This window comes from Mauremys mutica, chromosome 7 (genome assembly GCF_020497125.1).
Source record: "Mauremys mutica isolate MM-2020 ecotype Southern chromosome 7, ASM2049712v1, whole genome shotgun sequence".
Taxonomy (NCBI): Eukaryota; Metazoa; Chordata; order Testudines; family Geoemydidae; genus Mauremys; species Mauremys mutica.
The window spans coordinates 86,708,178-86,729,773 of record NC_059078.1 but is presented as its reverse complement, the minus strand read 5'-3'; the positions used below and the strand labels follow the sequence as shown (position 1 = coordinate 86,729,773).

Below are 21,596 nucleotides of genomic sequence, written 5' to 3'. Positions count from 1 at the left end.
TCCCCAAATAAAAACATCAGGAGAGACAGGAATTGCTGCCTCACAAAAGAGGCAATATTTAAAATCATGTGCTTTAGGATGAGACATCCCTAAGTGCCACTAACAGGAAAAAGATTTCAGTGAGGAAAATAATGAAGAAGGAACATAAAAACTTCCTAAACTATCAACAAAAGAAAGCCTATTCAGAATGTTCCAACAGGTAATTATCCAACTAATCCCAAGTATCCTAATGAACACTAATAAATACGTATTACATTTAGAGATTATGAAAGAAGTGATACATTGAGAGGGAGACACTGGGGGCTCCGTCTCACAGCCATGGATGGTGAGATGTGGCAGTTGGGCCCTTCCGCCCCTTACGTCTTTAGGACAGAAGCACCAGGACAGTTGGCACATGTGCAGCCCCAATAGACTCTACTGGCCAAAAACTCCAATCTCGAGTGCATGGGGTGCGTGTGCACCAATCATGGAATATATATGAACAAGCACTCTAAAGAAGAGGGTCATAGTGGAGATTACACTAATTTGAAAACTAGAAATCTAATTTATTTTAAAAGCTACAATTTAATAATAAAAAGAGAGAATACTAGTGACCTATCAAACCTAACTCTGACTAAAACACAGTCAAACCAAGGATGGAAACAGTGAATGAAACAACACATGCATTAACATGATATTCTATTTCCATTTACATTTATATCCTGATCCCTTAAAAATATGATCCTAATTTGAAAAGTGATTATGTAAAAATAGCATATTACTTATCAGATCAGCTCTTTCTGTGCATTCAGCGACACATCTGCTCATTTTAGGAGTAAAAATAAGGGTTTTTTTAACCTTTTTTATTCCTATTAACACAGTAGAGCCAACACAATGAGAAAGAGTAAGATAGATACTCCTTCTTGTAAGTAACCAACAAAATCATTTACTTCGATCCAATCATTTAAATCTCTACAAACTCAAACATAAAAGATTGTGCAAGTGTAACTAAGGGCATCTGCTGCAGTCAGCAGGGTTGCATAAGTGTAAATGAAGGCTTAAATTGGTTTGCATAAGCTTTGTTACTGACAGAGTCCAAAGTGGGTTAGTGGGCAGGCAGTTAAAAAAATAACAAAACACTGTTTTTACTTGTCAACCAAGCACATCTGATCTGCAAATTATTGGGATACAAACCTGCAATCCCACAATGATTTTTTACAGTTGCTTTTCAGAGCAGAATCACACTCCAAAAACAAAACAATTTTTATCTAAAAGAAAAGATTTTGAACAACGATCTTGTTTAATGAGTGTTCTTGGGAGAAACCTATATAAACAAACCAAAATTTACCATCTTCTATCAAACTGCTTAGGCATAGACTAGGTGCTTGGTTCATTATTATTTATATCCAATTTTATGCTGGCATTGAAGCTAACAGAGTTTTATAGTGAGAAACATCATTGTGAGATTAGGTAGCATAAAAAGGAAGTAACAGTCGTAAATTAGGCCCAGAGCTTAAAAGAATTATTCACCAACAACACAAAACATAGTTGGTAGGCCCAATTTTTGATCTACCAGATTTGACACTCCTTTTTATTAGATTATGTTCTACATAATTTATTATAAAGTGTTTTTTATTGATATCTTCATGCAAAAATGACACTTCATATCATTTTACTCAAGAAGAGCACTTTGTGCCTGAACCTGCACCACTGAAGTCAACTGGAGTTTTGTTACTGACTTCAATGGAAGTGGAATCTGGCCTCTATAATAATCCCCCTTCCTGCCACAGATGCCATTTACAATAGTCAATTTGCAATAATATATCAGCCTCTTCTGGATAAAGATTCGTACCTGCCACTGGGGAGAGGTGGGAAAGCCACAGATTTCAATTTCTTGTCTTCTGCAGCTGTTAAGCAGTTCTTAATAGTCTCCTCAAGTTGCTCTTCACATTTGTCTGAACCCCACTGTGGGATGTGACAATGGATCACAAACTTTGCTGCTAATCCACTGGACTGGCTGAGGGCAGCTAATACATAAAGAAAAGGTGATGATTAGTTTCTAATATAATCATTTTACAATTTATCACACCTTCCATCCCAAAGCACTTCACTCACAACACTAATTATTGTTCACTCCAGAAAACTTACAAGAACATTAAGGCTGCAAAATCAAGCACTCAAGAATTAGGATATGTTCCAGAATTAAGGTTGCACTTGCAACCTTAACTGCCCCCCTTGTGCTATACGTTAAGATACAGTTGTTTAATTACATGATCAGATACTTTCCCCACAGGATCCGTGCCTCATTCAGTGAATGGTTAGTTATTTAATATTTGTCTTTATCCTCATTCTGTGTGTGGTCTCAGGCCTTATTTAACACACATTCAAACTCTGTACTGAATACAGTATTACTAATTTTCTGATGGGCATTTCTATGGTATTCTCTCAATTATATCTGAAAGCTCCACAGATTTTTAATGAATTTATCTTCACAGCACCTTATTATTCCCATTTTACATATGGGAAATAGAGGCACAAAGAGATTAAGATCAAAAGTATCCAACAGTTTTGAATGTCCAGCTTGAGGCACCTGGGAGGTGATTTTTCAGAGTACTTAATATTTTGATGGCATTTTATATGTTGAAAGTACAGTTCCAATCAACTTCAGTTGCAGTTGTGAGTGCGTAGCACTTCTTCAAATCTGTCATCACGTGTCTCACATTGGCCACCCAAAAAACGAGGAACATACAATTAGTGCCCAACTATGAAAAGTATGGTTTAAGTGACTCGCCCAGGATCACATAGGAATTTGGTGGCAGAGGATGCAATAGACTCCAATTCTCTGGGGTCCCACTCAACTTCAAGGAAATGGATAAAGTTTGGCAAAGTTGTAAGCAACTGAAAACAGGGTCTTATTTGTAGATTAGAAGGCCAGATGAAACCATAGTTATCATCTAGTCTGATCTCCTTTATAACACAGGCTATAAAATTTTTGCAAAATAATTCCTGGACTATATTTTAGAAAAACATCCAATCTGGATTTAAAAATTGCCAGTGATGGAGAATCCACCAGGACTCTTCGTAAGATGTTCCAATGGTTAGTTATGCTCACTGTTAAAAATGTACACCTTCTTTCCAGTCTGAATTTGTACAGCTTCAACTTCAAGCCATTGGCTCGTGTTATACCTTTCTCTGCTAGATTAGAGATCCCATTATTAAATATTTGTTCCCCATGCAGGTACTTATACATGTAATCAAGTCACCCCCTAACCTTCTCTTTGTTAAGCTAAATACATTGAGCTCCTTGAGCCTATCAGTATAAGGCACATTTGCTAATCCTTTAATTATTCTCGTGGCTCTTCTCTAAACTCTCCAATTTATCAACATCCTTGAATTGCAGACACCAGAACTAGACACAGTATTCACAACAGTGCCAAAAACATAGGTAAAAAAACTTCTCTGCTCCTTACTCATATTATAATGGAAATTATTGAGAAACCTTAACTATAAGTGGTGCTATTTAAAATATACACAAGAATTTTCTGATCTACCACTTTAACATACAGTCAGTCACCTTTAGGATGGAGCACAGTATTACAGGAGAGCTCCAGCCATTTAAAAAACTTTTTGTGTCATACATTAGCATCTAAAATAATGAAAGTGGCAATTTTAAAAATACCAACATAGCATGTGACAACACAAATGGTAAAATACATTCATTTCATTATCTTCCCTGGCAACAGGTTACCTGTATGAAGACCATTTATTGTCCATTGATGTTAATGGGTAAAAAAGTAGTTTACTCCAAAAGCGTTTAAGAATTAGTGTGATAGTGAGGTAAAATAAGTTGTAGCAAGTCTCCCAATGGTAGTGGTGGATGGCCCTTTGCTTTTAAAAAAGATGGTTACTCACCGTTGTAACTGTTGTTCTTCGAGATGTGTTGCTCCTATCCATTCCAGTTAGGTGTGCGCGCGCCGCGTGCATGGCTCGTCGGAAGATTTTTACCCTAGCAACACTCGGTAGGTCAGCTGGGTGCACCCTGGAGTGGCGCCGCTATAGCGCTATATACCCCAGCCGACCCGTCCGCTCCTCAGTTCCTTCTTGCCGGCTACTCCGACAGTGGGGAAGGAGGGCGGGTCTGGAATGGATAGGAGCAACACATCTCGAAGAACAACAGTTACAACGGTGAGTAACCGTCTTTTCTTCTTCGAGTGATTGCTCCTATGCATTCCAGTTAGGTGATTCCCAAGCCTTACCTAGGCGGTGGGGTCGGAGTGAGATGTGGCAGAGTGTAAGACTGCTGAGCCAAAGGCTGCATCGTCTTTGGACTGTTGCACCAGTGCGTAGTGGGAAGCAAAGGTGTGAACGGAAGACCAGGTCACCGCCCGACAGATGTCCTGAATGGGGACATGGGCCAGGAAGGCGGCAGAAGAGGCTTGCGCTCTTGTAGAGTGAGCGGAGAGATGACCAGCCGGAACCTGAGCGAGCTCGTAGCATGTCTTGATACATGCCATCACCCAGGCCGAAATCCGCTGGGAAGAGACCGGCATGCCCTTCATGCGATCTGCTACCGCCACAAAGAGCTGAGGCGAACGGCGGAAAGGCTTCGTTCGCTCTATGTAAAAAGCGAGGGCCCTACGCACGTCGAGGCTATGAAGCTGCTGCTCCCTACGAGATGCATGCAGCTTCGGGAAGAAGACTGGGAGGAAGATGTCCTGGTTCACATGGAAAGCCGACACCATCTTAGGTAGAAAGGCGGGGTGTGGCCGAAGCTGCACCTTGTCCTTATGGAAGATAGTATACGGCGGGTCAGCCGTTAGGGCACGAAGCTCAGAGACTCGTCGCGCCGAAGTAATCGCGGCGAGGAAGGCCGTTTTCCAGGACAAGTAGAGAAGGGAACACGTGGCCAAGGGCTCAAAGGGGGCTCCCATAAGCTTGGCTAAGACCAAGTTCAAATCCCAGGTAGGAGTAGGGCGCCGTACCGGAGGGTATAAGCGTTCTAGTCCCTTTAGAAAACGGGAAACCATGTGATTGGAGAAGATGGAACGTTCCCCTATGCTGGGCCTAAAGGCGGAAATTGCCGCCAGGTGCACTTTCAAGGAGGAGATCGCGAGGCCTTGCTCCTTGAGGGACCAGAGATAGTCCAGGATCTTGGGAATAGGGATCAGGAGAGGGTTGAGACCTTTCTGACTGCACCAGAGCGCGAAACGCTTCCACTTAGCGAGGTAGGTCGACTGAGTGGAAGGTTTTCTGCTCTCTAGGAGCACCTGCTGCACTGCAGCGGAACAGTCCCGCTCTGCTTGGGTTAGCCATGCAGGAGCCAAGCCGTCAGGTGGAGGGACTGCAGGTCCGGGTGGCGAAGCCTACCGAAGTCCTGCGTTATGAGGTCCGGCCATAGCAGGAGGGGAATAGGATCCGCTACTGAGAGGTCGAACAGCAGGGTGTACCAGTGCTGTCTCGGCCACGCCGGAGCAATGAGAATGAGGTGGGCCCTGTCCCTCCGGAGCTTGAGCAGTACCCGGTGTACGAGGGGGAACGGAGGGAAGGCATACAGCAGGTGATCCTTCCACGGGAGGAGGAATGCATCCGAGAGGGAGCCCTGGGAGCTGCCCTGGTAAGAGCAGAACAGATGGCATTTCCTGTTCTCTCTGGAGGCAAAAAGGTCTATCCGGGGAAAACCCCACCTCTGGAAAATTGTGTGCACCACATCGGGACGAAGCGACCACTCGTGGGAGAGGAAAGACCTGCTGAGGCGGTCTGCCAGTGTGTTCTGCACTCCTGGGAGAAACGATGCTACTAGATGGATGGAGTGGGCTATACAAAAGTCCCACAGTTGCATCGCTTCCGTGCAAAGCCAGGAGGAACGTGCTCTGCCCTGCTTGTTGATGTAGAACATCGCTGTCGTGTTGTCTGTGAGGACGGACACGCAGCGACCTTGGAGTTGGGAGCGAAAGGTCTGGCACGCCAAGCGAACCGCTCGCAGTTCCCGGACGTTGATGTGGAGGGTCAGCTCGCGGGGTGACCAAAGGCCCTGGGTGTGTAGGCCGCCGAGGTGCGCACCCCACCCCATGGCCGAGGCGTCCGTAGTTAAAGTGATGGAGGGGTGAGGGGGGCGGAATGGAACCCCGGCACACACCACCCCATGGTCCAACCACCCGTTGAGCGAAACGAGGACTGGTTGCGGAATCGTGACCACCGTGTCTATCGAGTCCCTGTGTGGGCAGTAAACCGACGCCAACCACGTTTGAAAGGTGTGAAGGCGGAGTTTCGCATATGGGGTCACGAAAGTGCACGCTGCCATGTGGCCTAGGAGGCTGAGGCAGGTGCGCACCGTTGTCGTCGGGAAGGACTGCAGGCTTCGGATGATGGAAGCCATGGCCTGGTGTCGAGGCAGAGGGAGGCAGGCCCTGGCAAGATTGGAGTCCAGGACCGCGCCGATGAATTCTATCCTCCGCGTTGGAGTCAAGGTAGACTTCTCGGCGTTGATCATAAGGCCTAGGTGTTGGAACAGGCCTAGGATCTCGGCCATTTGCTGCGCTACGAGCTGCTGGGATGTTCCGCGGACCAGCCAGTCGTCGAGATACGGGTAAACATGTATCCGGCGACGCCACATGGTTGCGGCGACCACCGCCATGCACTTGGTCAAGACCCTCGGTGCCGTGGAGAGGCCGAAGGGGAGCACCGTAAACTGGTAGTGCTGGTGGTTGACGACAAAGCGCAGGTAGCGACGATGAGGAGGGTAAATGGAAATATGGAAATACGCGTCCTTCATGTCGAGGGCGGCAAACCAGTCTTCCGGATCCAGGGAGGGAATAATGGTCCCCAGGGTTACCATGCGGAACTTGAGCATGACCAGAAATCTGTTGAGCTCTCGGAGGTCGAGGATTGGTCGCAGACCTCCCTTCGCCTTGGGGATTAGGAAATATCGGGAATAAAATCCCCTGCCCCGCATGCCTTCCGGCACCTCCTCTATGGCACCCAAACTCAACAGAGTCTCGACCTCTTGCAAGAGGAATTGCTCGTGAGAGGGGTCCCTGAAGAGGGACAGCTAGGGTGGGTTGGAGGGAGGGGGCGAAATAAACTGGAGGCGGTAACCAGACTCCACCGTGCGAAGTACCCAGTCGTCGGTTGTTATCTGGGACCACGCTGGTAGGAATTGGGAGAGACGGTTGAAAAACAACGGGGAAGGATCCGGTAAAGAAACTGGTGGGTCGTCCTCGGGCGTCCCATCAAAAGTTTTGTTTGGGTCCCGAGGTAGGCTTAGAGGGCGGTTGGGACTGGTTTCCCTGATTGCCTGACTGCCTGCACCGGTTCACTCTGCCCCTGCGCCTATTATCTGGCCGCGGTCTGGGCTGGTTGAATGGGCGGTACGGCTGTGGCCGGAAGGATCTCCGCTGGGTAACAGGCGTGTGCATGCCCAGGGACCGAATGGTGATTCGACCATCCTTGAGGGTCTGCAGTCGTGAGTCTGTCTTTTCAGAAAAGAGACCCTGGCCATCAAACGGCAAGTCCTGGATGGTGTGTTGGACCTCCGGGGGCAGCGTGGAGGCCTGAAGCCATGAAATTCTCCGCATGGTCACTCCAGAGGCCAAAGTCCTGGCTCCTGAATCTGCAGAGTCCAGAGAGGCTTGGAGGGCCGAGCGGGACGCCTTTTTACCCTCCTCAACAAGGGCCGTGAACTCAGGCCGGGAGTCGGATGGCACAAGCTCAGAGAACTTCGAGAGGGACACCAGGGTGTTATAGGTGTACCTACTGAGGAGAGCCAGCTGGTTGGCGACTCTCAACTGGAGGCCTCCGGCCGAATAGACTTTACGGCCCAAAAGGTCCATACGCCGCGCTTCTTTGGACTTGGGCGCTGGCTGGCCATGTCGCTCACGGTCGTTAACGGATTGGACCACCAACGAGCATGGAGCTGGGTGCGTGTAGAGATACTCGTATCCCTTGGATGGGACCGAGTATTTTCTCTCCACCCCCCGAGCGGTGGGCAGGATGGACGCTGGTGACTGCCAGACAGTGTCCGCATTCCGCTGGATAGTGCGGATGAAAGGCAGGGCCACACGAAGAGGCGCATCTGCTCCGATTATGCTGACGACGGGGTCATCATCCTCTGCCACCTCCTCCACTGGCAGATTTATGTTTTGGGCCACCCGTCGTAGCAAGTCCTGATGGGCCCGGAGATCGATTGGTGGAGGGCCCGAGGAGGACGCCCCAGTGACGGCCTCATCCGGCGAGGAAGAGGATGATAGACCGGGGAGCAGCGTGTCCGGTGGGGGCTCGTCGAGCTGCTGCGGGGCCTCAGTGACAGGGGGATGCTCCGCATCCGTGGATGCCAGCGGCTCCTCTACCACGGCTGTGGGAGGAGGTCTGCTGACCGTAGCCTCAGGCGCTCTGTGGTCGGATGCCCTGGAGCGCTGAGTGGAAAAAGGCACTCCTTGAGTCTCATGGTAGGCCCATGGAGTCCAGAAGCCCCATTGAGGAGGACCCTGGTCTTGCCCTTGAGGCTCTGTGCGCTGATCAACTGCGCTGTCTGCCTGAGAGGAGACGGACGGCTGTCTCGAAGGCCACGGCAGTGCTGAGAGACTTTGTGACTGTGCCGTCGACGCCGCCGGTCTGTCCCTAGGCGGTGCTGGGGAACGGTGCCGGTCTTAGCGGTGCCGGGAATGAGACCGGGACCATCTACCGTGCCGGTGCTGGGAGGTCGACCGGGATCTTGAGTCCCGATGGTGGGAGCGGCTACGGGAGGACCGGTGCCGGGAACGGTACCGAGAGCCGGATCGGTGCCGATAGCACCTGTCAGGAGACCGGGACCGGGATCGTCTCCGCGAGTACGACCGGTACCGCGATGGAGAGCGGTACCGGGACTGCGAGCGGTGCCGAGATCTGGAGCGGCGAGAACGGGAACGCCTCCGGGACCGGGACCTGGAGTAGCGTCTGTCCTGCCTGTCAGGGGAAGGAGGCTGCATGATAGCCGGCTTGCCCACTGACTTAAGAACCCGCACCGGCAGTGCCGGGGGTTGAGTATGCGTTGGCTCCGTCAACGCTATCAGCTCTCTCGCCGTCGAAAAGGTTTCCGGAGTCGACGGGAGAGCGAGCTCGACCACGGTATGCACCGAGGAGCAAGGAGGTACCGGACTCGACGGCCCTTGCAGTGCCGGAGTCAATGGTACAGCGCATGGTTTATGCGCTGCCGGAGCCGGTGGTTGGGCGATAGGTCCTGGTGCAGAGACCTTGGAGGACGTCTGCGAAGGCTTACGTTTCCTCGAGGGAGAGAGGGAACGGTGCCGGGGTGCCGGTGCCGGCTGCTGCTTCTTCATGGCCTCGGTACCGGAACGGCCAGGAACCGCTGGAGCGCTCCGCACCGAAGAGGTCTGTGGAGCGGCTGGTGTCGGCACCGCAGGGCTAAGTGCCGACTCCATCAGGAGCTGCTTCAAACGAAAGTCCCGCTCCTTCTTTGTCCTTGGCTTAAAGGACTTGCAAATGCGGCACTTATCAGTAAGATGAGACTCTCCTAAGCACTGCAGGCTTAGGAGTCGTGAGGGTCTCCAATTGACATGGGCCGCTGGCAGGCTGAGCACGGCTTAAATCCCGGTGCCTTGGGCATGAGCCCGCACCGGGTTGGGAAAAAGAAGGGCTAAGCCCCTCGATTTCCCCTAACTAACTAACACTAAATACAACAAACTGTTTAAACTAATCTAACTATTTAAGAACTATATACAACAAGTATGAGATAGAAACAGTGAGAAGCTAGGGCTGTGGAGGTCAACTAAGCACTCCACTGTTCCAACGACCGTCACGGGCGGTAAGAAGGAACTGAGGAGCGGACGGGTTGGCTAGGGTATATATCTAGCGCTATAGCGGCGCCACTCCAGGGGGCGCCCAGCCGACTCACCGAGTGTTGCTAGGGTAAAAATCTTCCGACGAACCGTGCACGCGGCGCGCGCACACCTAACTGGAATGGATAGGAGCAAACTTTTTGTGTCATACATTAGCATCTAAAATAATGAAAGTGGCAATTTTAAAAATACCAACATAGCATGTGACAACACAAATGGTAAAATACATTCATTTCATTATCTTCCCTGGCAACAGGTTACCTGTATGAAGACCATTTATTGTCCATTGATGTTAATGGGTAAAAAAGGTAGTTTACTCCAAAAGCGTTTAAGAATTAGTGTGATAGTGAGGTAAAATAAGTTGTAGCAAGTCTCCCAATGGTAGTGGTGGATGGCCCTTTGCTTTTAAAACTAGGCTATTTATTTGGAGGATTTTTAAAATGAGACTGTTTACAGCATCCAGTCTCTGTGGTTTTGAGACACTAGATTGGACAATGTATTAGCAAATGTATTGTAGGGAACATTGGATATAATCTTTTTTCCATCTTCAACCCCTGTAAATCGGTTAATTTTGTTCACAAGTCAGATGCAACCTCTACAAAGTAAGCTCAGAGCTATACATTGCCACAGGTATTTTAAAATTTCCACAAGTATTTCTTTCATAATTATATTTTTGATAATATAGCTGTTGTGCCGGGGTGGGAGAATAGCAATTTAAGGAAAAAGATAATCACAAGATTTACATCTATATTTATATTCAAACAATTAAAGTATAGTTAGGGAAAACTTCTGCTTTGATTATTAGTTCTAATAAAATTGGTTTAATACAAGGTAACTTATGAACTACTGCTCTTTTTATACTGAATATATTATACTGCGAGCTAGATCCTTAACTATGGCTGAGGAACACCCAATGTGCAAATCTGGGGGTGGAGGATAGGTCAAAAGTCATAAAGCTCACCTTTGCATTCCCCCAATCTTGGGGCTGCCATGGGCAGAAATGGTCCCCTGGTGTAAGTTAAGGCAGCCTAACTACTGCCATGGGGCTAAAAACCAAAGCCATGTGATGGGCACAGAACAGGGGGATCCTAGCCTGCTCCGTGTCATCCAGGTATATCCCCTATACCAGCACCAGTTAGGAGGAAGGCACAGGAGCCTCTGCATCACCAGAGAGATTTTTAAAAAAATATTTCCTAGTGTAGACAAAGCTCTAGATTAACCCAAGAACGGATCAAAGTGGCAGGAGAAAGGAATGAGTATTTGGGAGGAGGAAAAGCTGATATATTAAAAAAGATAAAATAGCGCCTTTTTTACCTTCAGCAACTTCCAAAGGTCCTTGTGATTTGCGGAGCTCCTTTACTGTTTCTAAAAATTCTTTCCCTCCAGCCTTTTCCAAGGCCTTGCCTGCAAGGAAACAAAGCAAAAGGCTTTTATTTGAAACAAACAAAACAAACTATATTTCTTTTAAAAAGAAAATACAACTGCAAATTGTTTCAAGAACAAAAGTTATACATGTATTATCTTGATTCACTCTTATTCGCCAGGATTTATTTATCAATCCTAAACTACTTGTTATTATTAGCACTTATTTTTATTAACATTTATGCATTTTACAAGAGCCAAATGAATAAATGTTTGTTAACATGTGTGAACTAAAAATGTACAAAAGAAACGTATGTTTAAACCATGTGGAATGATCACGTATTCTTCACCTTGAACAAACTAAAAAATTCCCTCTTTCCTACTTCACTCAGCAAAAAGAGGTTAGTATATTAAACAACCAAGAGGAAATAATGTTGTATTTAACCTTTTAAAAATGCATTTTTGTAAGTGAAGCCTGTTCAGTTCTCCGGATATATCATAAAAATGAGATTCTGACATCGCAAACAGAAAGCCAAGTCTATTTTTTTCCCTGATATAATAATAATGAAAAAGTGAGAGGATATACGTGAATGGAAAATTTAAAAGGTTTAAATTTGCTAAATTTTTCTAAATGCCAGTTACATTTGACCATCATTGTTCTTAATATGCATAATTAAATTGTCATCTCCCGATAATATGAGATACCAGCAGAATGACCTTATTGTTAAAATCTTGAAGTTAAGGTATGCTTTTTTGTACTGTCCAACACATCTGCTTATTATTTGAGTTCTTGAAAATAACACAGCATGTAACACTTTTTTTTTACTGGTTTTGGTACATTGAGTTAGTATCTCATTATTTGAAGTACCTGAATTTTAGTTCTCTATAAAATATGCCATCTTTTTTATAGTATAGGTTTAAAGAAAAGTGTATAGTAGGCTTTGCTGTACTTGCTCCTCAGATAGCGCTGAGAAGGATGAAAGCATGGGAACCAGATCTCTCATATAGTAACTCCTCCCTTAACATAGTTATGTTCCTGAAAAATGTGACTTTAAGCAAAACCATGTTAAGCAAATCCAATTTCCCCATAAGAATGAATGTAAATGAGGGGGTTAGGTTCCAGGGAATTTTTTTTCATCAGACAAAAGACTATATTATATATATACTGTGACAGATCCAGACAAGTGGGGTACAGGAGTCTGTTAGAGGGCAAATATACTGGTCACTGGCTGAGTAGTTTTCTGTTCCCTGAGTGACCAGAGCAGAGGCTGCACTAGAGTAATCAGGAACCTGCTAGAACCAATTAAGGCAGACAGGCTGATTAGAACACCTGCAGCCAATCAAGGCAGGCTAAACAGGGCACCTGGGTTTAAAAAGGAGCTCACTTCAGTTTGTGGTGCGTGTGTGAGGAGCTGGGAGCAAGAGGTGCAAGGAGCTGAGAGGGAGAGGGAGAGTGAGAGGGTGTGCTGCTGGAGGACTGAGGAGTACAAGCGTTATCAGACACCAGGAGGAAGGTCCTGTGATGAGGATAAAGAAGGTGTTTGGAGGAGGCCATGGGGAAGTAGCCCAGGGAGTTGTAGCTGTCATGCAGCTGTTACAGGAAGCGCTATAGACAGCTGCAATCCACAGGGCCCTGGGCTGGAACCTGGAGTAGAGGGCGGGCCTGGATTCCTCCCAAACCTCCCAACTCCTGATCAGACACAGGAGGAGTTGACCCAGATTGTGGGTTCCACCAGAAGGGAAGACCTCTGAGGCGAGCAAATCTGCCAATAAGCCCAGGACCCACCAACGTAGAGGAGGAGCTTTGTCACAACACACACACACACACACACACACACACACACTCTATAAGTTTTAAACAAACAATTTAATACTGGTACACAGTAATGATGATTGTAAAGCTTGGTTGAGGTGGAGGAGTCAGAGGGTGGGATATTTCCCTTACTGCTAAATGATGCACTAGCAATTGGCTGAGCCCTCTCTCACTCTGCAAGGCAGCAGGAATGGAGGGAGATATGCACATTTCCCTTAAGTACACTGCCTTGTTCATTAGATCAGTTTGCTGAGACCACAGTTGCTGCTAAAAAGCTCCCTCTCTCCTGAGCCCTGCTCTATGGAAGATGGGGTAAGTGGGGTGCAGGAGCAGGGGGACACCCTGACATTAGCCCCCCTCTTCCTTCCCTCCTCCCCAGCACAACAAGCAGGAGTCTCGGGGAGCAGCTCCAAGGCAGAGGGCAGGAGCAGCACGTGGCAGTGGGGGGAGGGACACAGCTGAACTGCAGGCAGCTGCTGCACAGGGAACTTAGGGGAGCGGGGAGCTGATGGGGGGGCTAGCCCCACCAACTAGCTGCAACGGGCTGCTCTTCCTGCAAGCAGTAGACAAAGCAGGCGGCTGCCAAATGACTTTAAAAGGGAGTATTACATAACTTTAAATGAGCATGTTCCCCAATCGATCAGCAACGTAACAATGTTAACCGGGATAACTTTAAGTGAGGAGTTACTGTACTAGAAACTATCGTAAATAAGATGTGCACAGGGTATGAAAAAATTCTAATCAAAATACAAAATGTGCCTTGCAAGAATTTTCCAAGAATACCCCAAAACTGCTAACCTAAAAGCCAGGTTCAGCAATTTAGAAGATGACACACAGTGCTTATTGGCAGAGAGATCGCTACTCTGCAACTTCACTTCAGTTCCCTGGTGAAGAAAGTGGACAATCAGGAAAATTATGCCAGCAGAAATTGTATTTTATTGGACTTCCAGAATCAGCTGAGGTAACTGATCCAATTGCTTTTCTGCAATCATTTATAAAACAAACAAACAGTTGAGATGCCAGTGGGGATGAAATCCTTGCTGAATGATTATATAAAGCCCTGATCCTGTGCCTATTTCCGGGATCCTGACTGCAATTGATCTTGGGCAAGTAACTTCACTACCCTGTGCCTCAGATTCCCCACTTATAAAATGGGGATAATGGTACTTCCTTATCTCACAGGAGTGGTGTTAGGCTTATGACACTGATGTTTACAAAGCATGTGAGATCTACAGCGAAAGACATGATAAGTAGTATTATAAATACATTTCATTTCCTTCTGAGCTTTTTCAAATGCAAATACAAAATAACTGTAATACAGAAAGGGATATATGAAGAGATTACTCACCTTATGCAGTAACTGCATTTCTTCGAGATGTGTGTCCCTATGGGTGTTCCACTTCAGGTGCGCATGTGCCTCTCAAGCCCTTGATCGGAGATTTTTAGTTAACCGCATCCGTTCAGCATGCATATGCACCCAATGCCTCCTCATGCTGAACACCGAGGCTATATAGGAGTGTGCAGGCAAACCAAAATGAGTTCCTTCTCCACCCAAACATCCCTTATGGAACAATCTGAAGCAGAGGGGGAGGAGGGCAGGCAGTGGAGCATCCATAGGGGGACACATCTTCAAGAACCAGTTACTGCACAAGGTGAGTAACCTCTTCCTCAAGTAATGTCCCTATCGGTGCTCCACTTCTGAGCAGTATCCCCAGATGGAGGAGGGAATTTCAGAATAGAGTCCAGAACTGAAGACAGTACTGCAGAACCTAGTGCTATATGGAATCTAACAGTTTGGATCAGGGCCTAATGTTTCAAAAATGTATGTATTGAAGCCTGTGTAGTGGCTCTACATACAGTCGAACCCATTTATCTCGACCTCGGTTAACTTGCCAACCCTATTAAGTCGACGTTTTACAAGTGGAACCGCCAAACTCCCTCTTTGTCTTATGGGTTTCTCATCCCTTATGTCGATTCCCCGAACCCTAATATCTCGAGCCCGGCTCCCCGCGTCCCTGACCCACCGTGTCCCCAGCCGCCCGCTCCCCGGCTCTCCAGCCGCGCGGTTCCCCAGCCGCCCGCTCCCCGCGTCCCCAGCCGCCCGGCTCCCCGCGTCCCCGACCCACCGTGTCCCCAGCCGCCTGGCCCCGCATACCCGGTCCCTGCCCGTCCCCGCCCGTCCCCGCATACCTGGTCCCCGCTTCGCTTGCCGCCCCCCCGCCCGGCTCCGCTTCGCCGGTCCCCGCTTCGCCGCCCGCCCGGCTCCGCTTCGCCGCCCGCCCGCCCCCGCATACCCGGTCCCTGCCCGTCCCCGCCCGCCCGCCCGTCCCCGCATACCCGGTCCCTGCCCGGCCCCGCATACCCGGTCCCTGCCCGGCCCCGCCCGCCCGCCCGTCCCCGCATACCCGGTCCCTGCCCGGCCCCGCCCGTCCCCGCATACCTGGTCCCCGCTTCGCCTGCCGCCCGCCCGCCCGGCTCCACTTCGCCGGTCCCCACTTTGCCGCCCGCCCGTCCGCCCGGCTCCGCTTCGCCGCCCGCCCGGCCCCGCATACCTGGTCCCTGCCCGTCTCCGCCCGCCCGCCCGTCCCCGCATACCCGGTCCCTGCCCGTCCCCGCATACTCGGTCCCTGCCCGTCCCCGCCCACCCGCCCGGCCCCGCATACCCGGTCCCTGCCCGTCCCCGCCCGGCCCCGCATACCCGGTCCCTGCCCGTCCCCGCCCGGCCCCGCATACCTGGTCCCCGCTTCGCCTGCCGCCCGCCCGCCCGGCTCCGCTTCGCCGGTCCCCGCTTCGCCGCCCGCCCGGCCCCGCTTCGCCGCCCGCCCGGCCCCGCATACCCGGTCCCTGCCCGGCCCCGCCCGCCCGCCCCCGCATACCCGGTCCCTGCCCGTCCCCGCCGCCCGGCCCCGCATACCCGGTCCCTGCCCGTCCCCGCATACCTGGTCCCCGCTTCGCCTGCCGCCCGCCCGCCCGGCTCCGCTTCGCCGGTCCCCGCTTCGCCGCCCGCCCGTCCGCCCGGCTCCGCTTCGCCGCCCGCCCGTCCCCGCATACCCGGTCCCTGCCCGTCCCCGCCCGCCGCCCGGCCCCGCATACCCGGTCCCTGCCCGTCCCCGCCCGCCCGCCCGCCCCGCTTACCCGGTCCCCTCTTCGCCTGCCGCCCGGCCCCGCTTACCCGGTCCCGCTTCGCCTGCCGCCCGGCCCGCTTACCGGGTCCCGCTTCTTTGGCTGCCCAGCTCCGGGTCCCCGTCCCGCTTCGCCGGATCCAGCCACGTGCAGGCACCGCGGTAAGGGGGCAGGGAGGGGGTGTTGGAGAGAGGGCAGGGGAGTTCAGGGGTGGGGGGGTGGATAGGGGTTTATCTCGATCATCGGTTATCTGGACTATTTTTGGCAAACCCCTAGGCCGGCGACATAACAGGGTTCAACTGTATTTCAGATATTGGTACATTCTTCAGTAGTGCCATAGAAGTTGCTTATGATCAGGTTGAATGTGCTATAACCCTCTGGAGGGATGAACACCTGCAACCTTATAACAAGCAATAATACATCCAGAAATCCACTTCAATAGTCCTTGACTAGAAATTGAGGCTTCCTCGAATCCATCTCCAAAAGAAATGGTGACTTTCTAAATTGCTTGGTCCTATCTAAGTAAAACACCAATGCCCTTCTAACATCCAGGTATGTAAGCAGGATTCCTATAGGGAACTGCGGCTTCGGGAACTCCAGTAGAACTTCAGGCAAGAATTTATGGACGTTAAGAGACCTTGTCCTTAAAGAATGCCGTGAGATGGCAAGAGGCCTGCCATCAAAGCTCCAATCTCCTTGACACTTCGGGCCAACGTGATGGCTACTAAGAAGACCGTCTTCATAGACAAATGCAAGAGTGAACAGGTTGCCATAGGTTCAAATGGAGATCTCATAAAGTACCAGGTTGAGGTCCCACATTGGGATGGGGTCCCTAATCTGCGAATAGAAATTCCCCAGACCCTTACAAAACTAGATGACACAGGGTGAGCAATATGGAGAACTCTTCTACTGGAGGTTAAAAGGCTGATATTAAGGCCAAATGGTCCTTAATTGAGCTAACTGATAACCCTGATTTCTTTAGATCCAACTGGTAATCCAGGATGACTGAAACTGACACAGATTCAAGCAGAAGGCAGCGACAACACAAATGGAAGAGTCTCTTCCATTTCTGCAGGTAAGTAGTACAGATTGATGTCTTCCTACTATTCAGTAATACCTGCTGTACTTCTGAAGAGCAGGAGGATTATAACCCTGTGAACCATCAAGGAGCCACGCTCTGAGGCAGAGAACCACTAGGTTGGGAAGAAGCATGTGACCCACATCCTGTGATAGCAGACAAGGAATGGTTGCGAGCTTGAATGATGATTGGGCACATGGGTGAAGCAGGTAAGAGTACCAATCCTGTCTCAGCCAGATCAGCACTGTAAGGATAACTCTGTCCTATCACATAGGACCTAATCGCATCAGCCACACTATCAGAGGCTCGTTCACCTGCACATCTACCAACATGATATGTGCCAGCAATGCCCCTCTGCCATGTACATTGGCCAAACCAGACAGTCTCTACGTAAAAGAATAAATGGACACAAATCAGACGTCAAGAATTATAACATCCAAAAACCAGTTGGAGAACACTTCAATCTCCCTGGTCACTCAATTACAGACCTAAAAGTCGCAATATTACAACAAAAAAACTTCAAAAACAGACTCCAACGCGAGACTGATGAATTGGAATTAATTTGTAAACTGGACACCATTAAATTAGGCTTGAATAAAGACTGGGAGAGGATGGGTCATTACACAAAGTAAAGCTATTTCCCCATGTTTATTTTCCCCCCCTACTGCTCTTCACACCTTCTTGTCAACTGCTGGAAATGGGCCATTTTGATTACCACTACAAAAAGTGTTTTTTTTCTCTCTCCTGCTGATAATAGCTCACCTTAACAGATCACTCTCATTATAGTGTGTATGGTAACACCCATTGTTTCATGTTCTGTGTGTGTGTGTGTGTATATATCCCTACTGTATTTTCCACTGCATGCATCCGATGAAGTGGGTTTTAGCCCATGAAAGCTTATGCGCAAATAAATGTGTTAGTCTCTAAGGTGCCACAAGTAATCCTGCTCTTTTTGCTGATACAGACTAACATGGCTGCTACTCTGAAATCTGTCCTATCTGATCTTGTTCATCACCCTTAATATAAGTGGCATTGGAAGGAATGCACAGAACAGTCCCCTTCTCCAGGACAGAAGAAAAACATCTCCCAAGGAGTGGTGGCCTTCTCCGGGGACAAGGATGAAATATGTATTTGAGTGGTAACCTCCTTAGCCTCCTGTTCCTCAATTGTTTCCTCCAGTGGGGGAGACAAGTTGGGGATGGGAGAGTCAAACAACTCTGGCCTCCCTATGAGATGGTACCAGTGGTCTGGCAAATTGCTTTTAACAGGCAGCCCAATATGCCCCATTGCGGGGCCCATACAGAAGTGGGTGTGGCATACAGGATTGGTTCCACCACCCTTGATAGCAAGCGTGATCCTCCCTATAACTATCAGACAAAGGCTTCCTGGAGAGACATGTCTGAGAACCTTGAACAGAAATAGAAGAGACTGACTGAAAGTCTTCCTCATCTTCCTCCATCAAGTCCAATGGGGTAACACCCACAGAAAACGGTGGAAAGTCCTGCAGTACCAGAGGTGGTAATCCAGAGATCAGGGTCTCAGCACCTACAGATGCTCAGTACCCAAGAGGAGTGGGGACTCTCGCTCATCTGTTATTGAGAGGTCCCTTGTATACCTAAACTCCTGCGATCCTGAGTAGGAGATCGGTACCAATGCAGTAGCTGCACTGACAGAGTTGCTGATGGTACCATTGGTGGGCATAAAAAAGTTGATGCTAATGATACCTGGCACTGTTACATGCTTGGTGCCAAGGGTGCCGGTACCGATGGCTGGGCAGAATACACAGGTAACAGCTGGGATGAATGCAAAGGTACCAATGGCTGGGCCAAACCCAATGGTTCCCATCCCAAGTGTCTATGCTCGCCCTCCTTGCTCCAAGATGGTAATGAGGTCTTATCAGAGCAATGTCTCTGGGACTCCAGGACTTCACAGACCTGCCGGTACCAGAGGAGGAGTCCTTTGAGTCAATGGTACCAAGCTAAGAAGCTAAGGCTTCAGAGACTGTAGATCTCTCCAGAGACCTGGTCATTTTTGGAGCTGGCTCCTTAAGGTAAGAGTCTGTGCTCCTGTTTTTGGAAGTTTTCCCTGACACTTCCATCTCCCCTTTCTTAGGAGAAGGTTGTGCTAAGATAGAAGAGGTGCTGGATCTATCCTGAGATAGATGAATGGGGGTGACTGCAGAGCGGGAGAGGTTGGGAGTCTCCTGACCTGGCTCAGACGATGGTTGAAGGAAGCACTCCATGATTAATTTGATCTTAATCTCCCTGTTCTTCCTTGCCCTGGGCTTGAGGGCTAGACGGAAGTTGCACTTCTTTGTGATGTAGGACTTCCCCAAGCAGTGGAAGTATTTAGACGGGCTGTTGCTGACCAGTATAGTCTCTGAGCAGGAAAGGCAGCGTTTGAAGCCTGGAGAAGCCAGGCATGTCCTGCCAGGAGGAAACAAGTCCCCTAGAGGGAAAGAGAGGAGAAATGATCTTCTTCCCTACTTAACTGTACTAACTAACTATAACAACACTGAAACTAACAACTAACTACACTAAGTATTCTAAGAAAGATAAAGTGAGGCATGCTCAAGGGGGACACATCAAGGCTCCGTCTCAGATCAAGGCAGTTGAGAAGGAACTGAGGGCAGTTCATCTGTGCACTCCTTTATAGCCTCAGTGTCAACACGAGGAGGCATAGGGTGTGTGGGCTGAACAGGCACTGCTAACTGAATCTCTGATCCAGGGCTACAGAGGTGCATGCGCACCTGAAGTGGAGCACCCACTGAGAAAATACTTGAAGAACAATTGATTATTTAACTGCGTTAGCACCCATGGATTCTAAAAAGATGAAAACTTTTAAAAGGCAGTAATAAAGGATCACCTAGGTCCACAATTAGGCTGTTTATACTACAGCCTATGTTGGTATAACTTATGTCGCTCAGGGGTGTAAATATTCCACCCCCTTGAGCGACATAAGTTGCACCAACATAAGCATTCATGTTCACAGCCCTATGCTGGTGGAAGAGCTTCTCCTGCCAACGTAGCTTATAGCACTCACAGAGGTGGGTTTTTTATGCTAACGGGAGAGCTCTCTCCCATCAGCATAGAGCATCTTCACCAGATGCACTGAATCAGCGCAGCTATATTGGTACAGCTGTGCCGCTGCAGCGCTGTACGTATAGACATACCCTTAGTCTTAATACTACGGACCACAGAAGATTTAACAAGTCTTGACTTGGAAGGGAGAATGATAAGATATCAAACCTATCCTGTTTTAATCATGGCATTTGTCATTTCATCTGTATGTTAGCTATTATTCGCAATTCACCGATTAGCTGCAAATATCTGGAGCGGCCATCCCTGCTCAATTCCAGCTTGGTTTTCAGGACAGAAATGAAAGAGTATTAAATTTCAGCAGTCAGCCAGTAGACCAGATATCAGTCCAATGCTAGATTTGCCTTTGCTGCTTCCAACAGAGCCTTACCTATTTCCTCCTTAAGGTCTATTTCAGCAGTTGTTGGGTGAACAATGCCTTCTACTTTCATGGAGCCAATATGGCTGACATCACTTTGTGTCAGAGAAAGCTGCAAGATGAGAATGAGAATATAGAAAGAATTAAACTAATAATTTTAACCGTGAAACCATTTTCATACCAAATTACTGTAAGAGAAGACAGATGGACCCCACTTTCATGGGTCATTCATTTTACTGTAGTCAAGTTGTCTGATTCCAACTTTTAAACTTTACTTTTATATGCTCTTGGAGTAGACCAGGCCTAATTCCCCACCCACACATCAATCACAGAACTGGAAACAACCAATAATTGAAGCCTTAATGAGAGTTCAAAAAGCTATTCTACAGACTCTACAGTCTCATTTCTCTTTTTGTTCAATCTCAACAACAGAAAAAAGGACAGAAATATTGAGATTATCACACAAAAAATGACATCACAGCTCTATAAGCTTTGGAAACTCATCATTTGCACGTTAAGTAGAGTTTGCTGGAAATTTGCTCTTAAATTCTGTGAGTACTTCATGTGCAGTGAGCATGCTCCCTAACCTCCCTGAGTCTCCCTACTTCATTCTGAAGCAGAAATACAGACCTGAACTTCTGGATGATACACAATGGAATCTTCTGCTATTGAAAATGCCCTTTGGTCTGGAGAAGATATGTGGGGCTGGTAGCCAGAAAACAATGAGTTTTACCAATTCCACTGAGTGGAATTCTGTGCACTTCACAACTGTTATTATTGAGCAAGGCCTAATAGCTCTATTCTAGGAGCAGGCTAAGTATCAGCCCTCTCCATTTTACAGAAGTAAATGGGAGGCTGCACAAAGTCACATCTGGTGGAATTGGGAACCAGGACCCATATCTCAAACACAGCAGACCCAATGCTCATCCACTTAGCTACACTATTGCTCCAA

At 48.5% G+C, this 21,596-nt stretch overlaps 1 protein-coding gene across 6 annotated transcripts in view; it reads right to left on the bottom strand.

Moving 5' to 3' along the window:
- LOC123373876 (core histone macro-H2A.2) overlaps nucleotides 1–21,596 on the bottom strand; it is a 57,181-nt gene that overhangs the window by 3,343 nt on the left and 32,242 nt on the right. For all 6 annotated transcript variants that reach the window (XM_045023088.1, XR_006580913.1, XR_006580916.1 and 3 more), the window contains exons 6-8: nucleotides 20,657–20,756; nucleotides 11,127–11,216; nucleotides 1,832–2,006 (exon numbers count right to left, since the gene is read on the bottom strand). In XM_045023088.1, coding sequence (XP_044879023.1) covers nucleotides 1,832–2,006; nucleotides 11,127–11,216; nucleotides 20,657–20,756 — 365 coding nt within the window. The remainder of the gene's footprint in view (nucleotides 1–1,831; nucleotides 2,007–11,126; nucleotides 11,217–20,656; nucleotides 20,757–21,596) is intronic.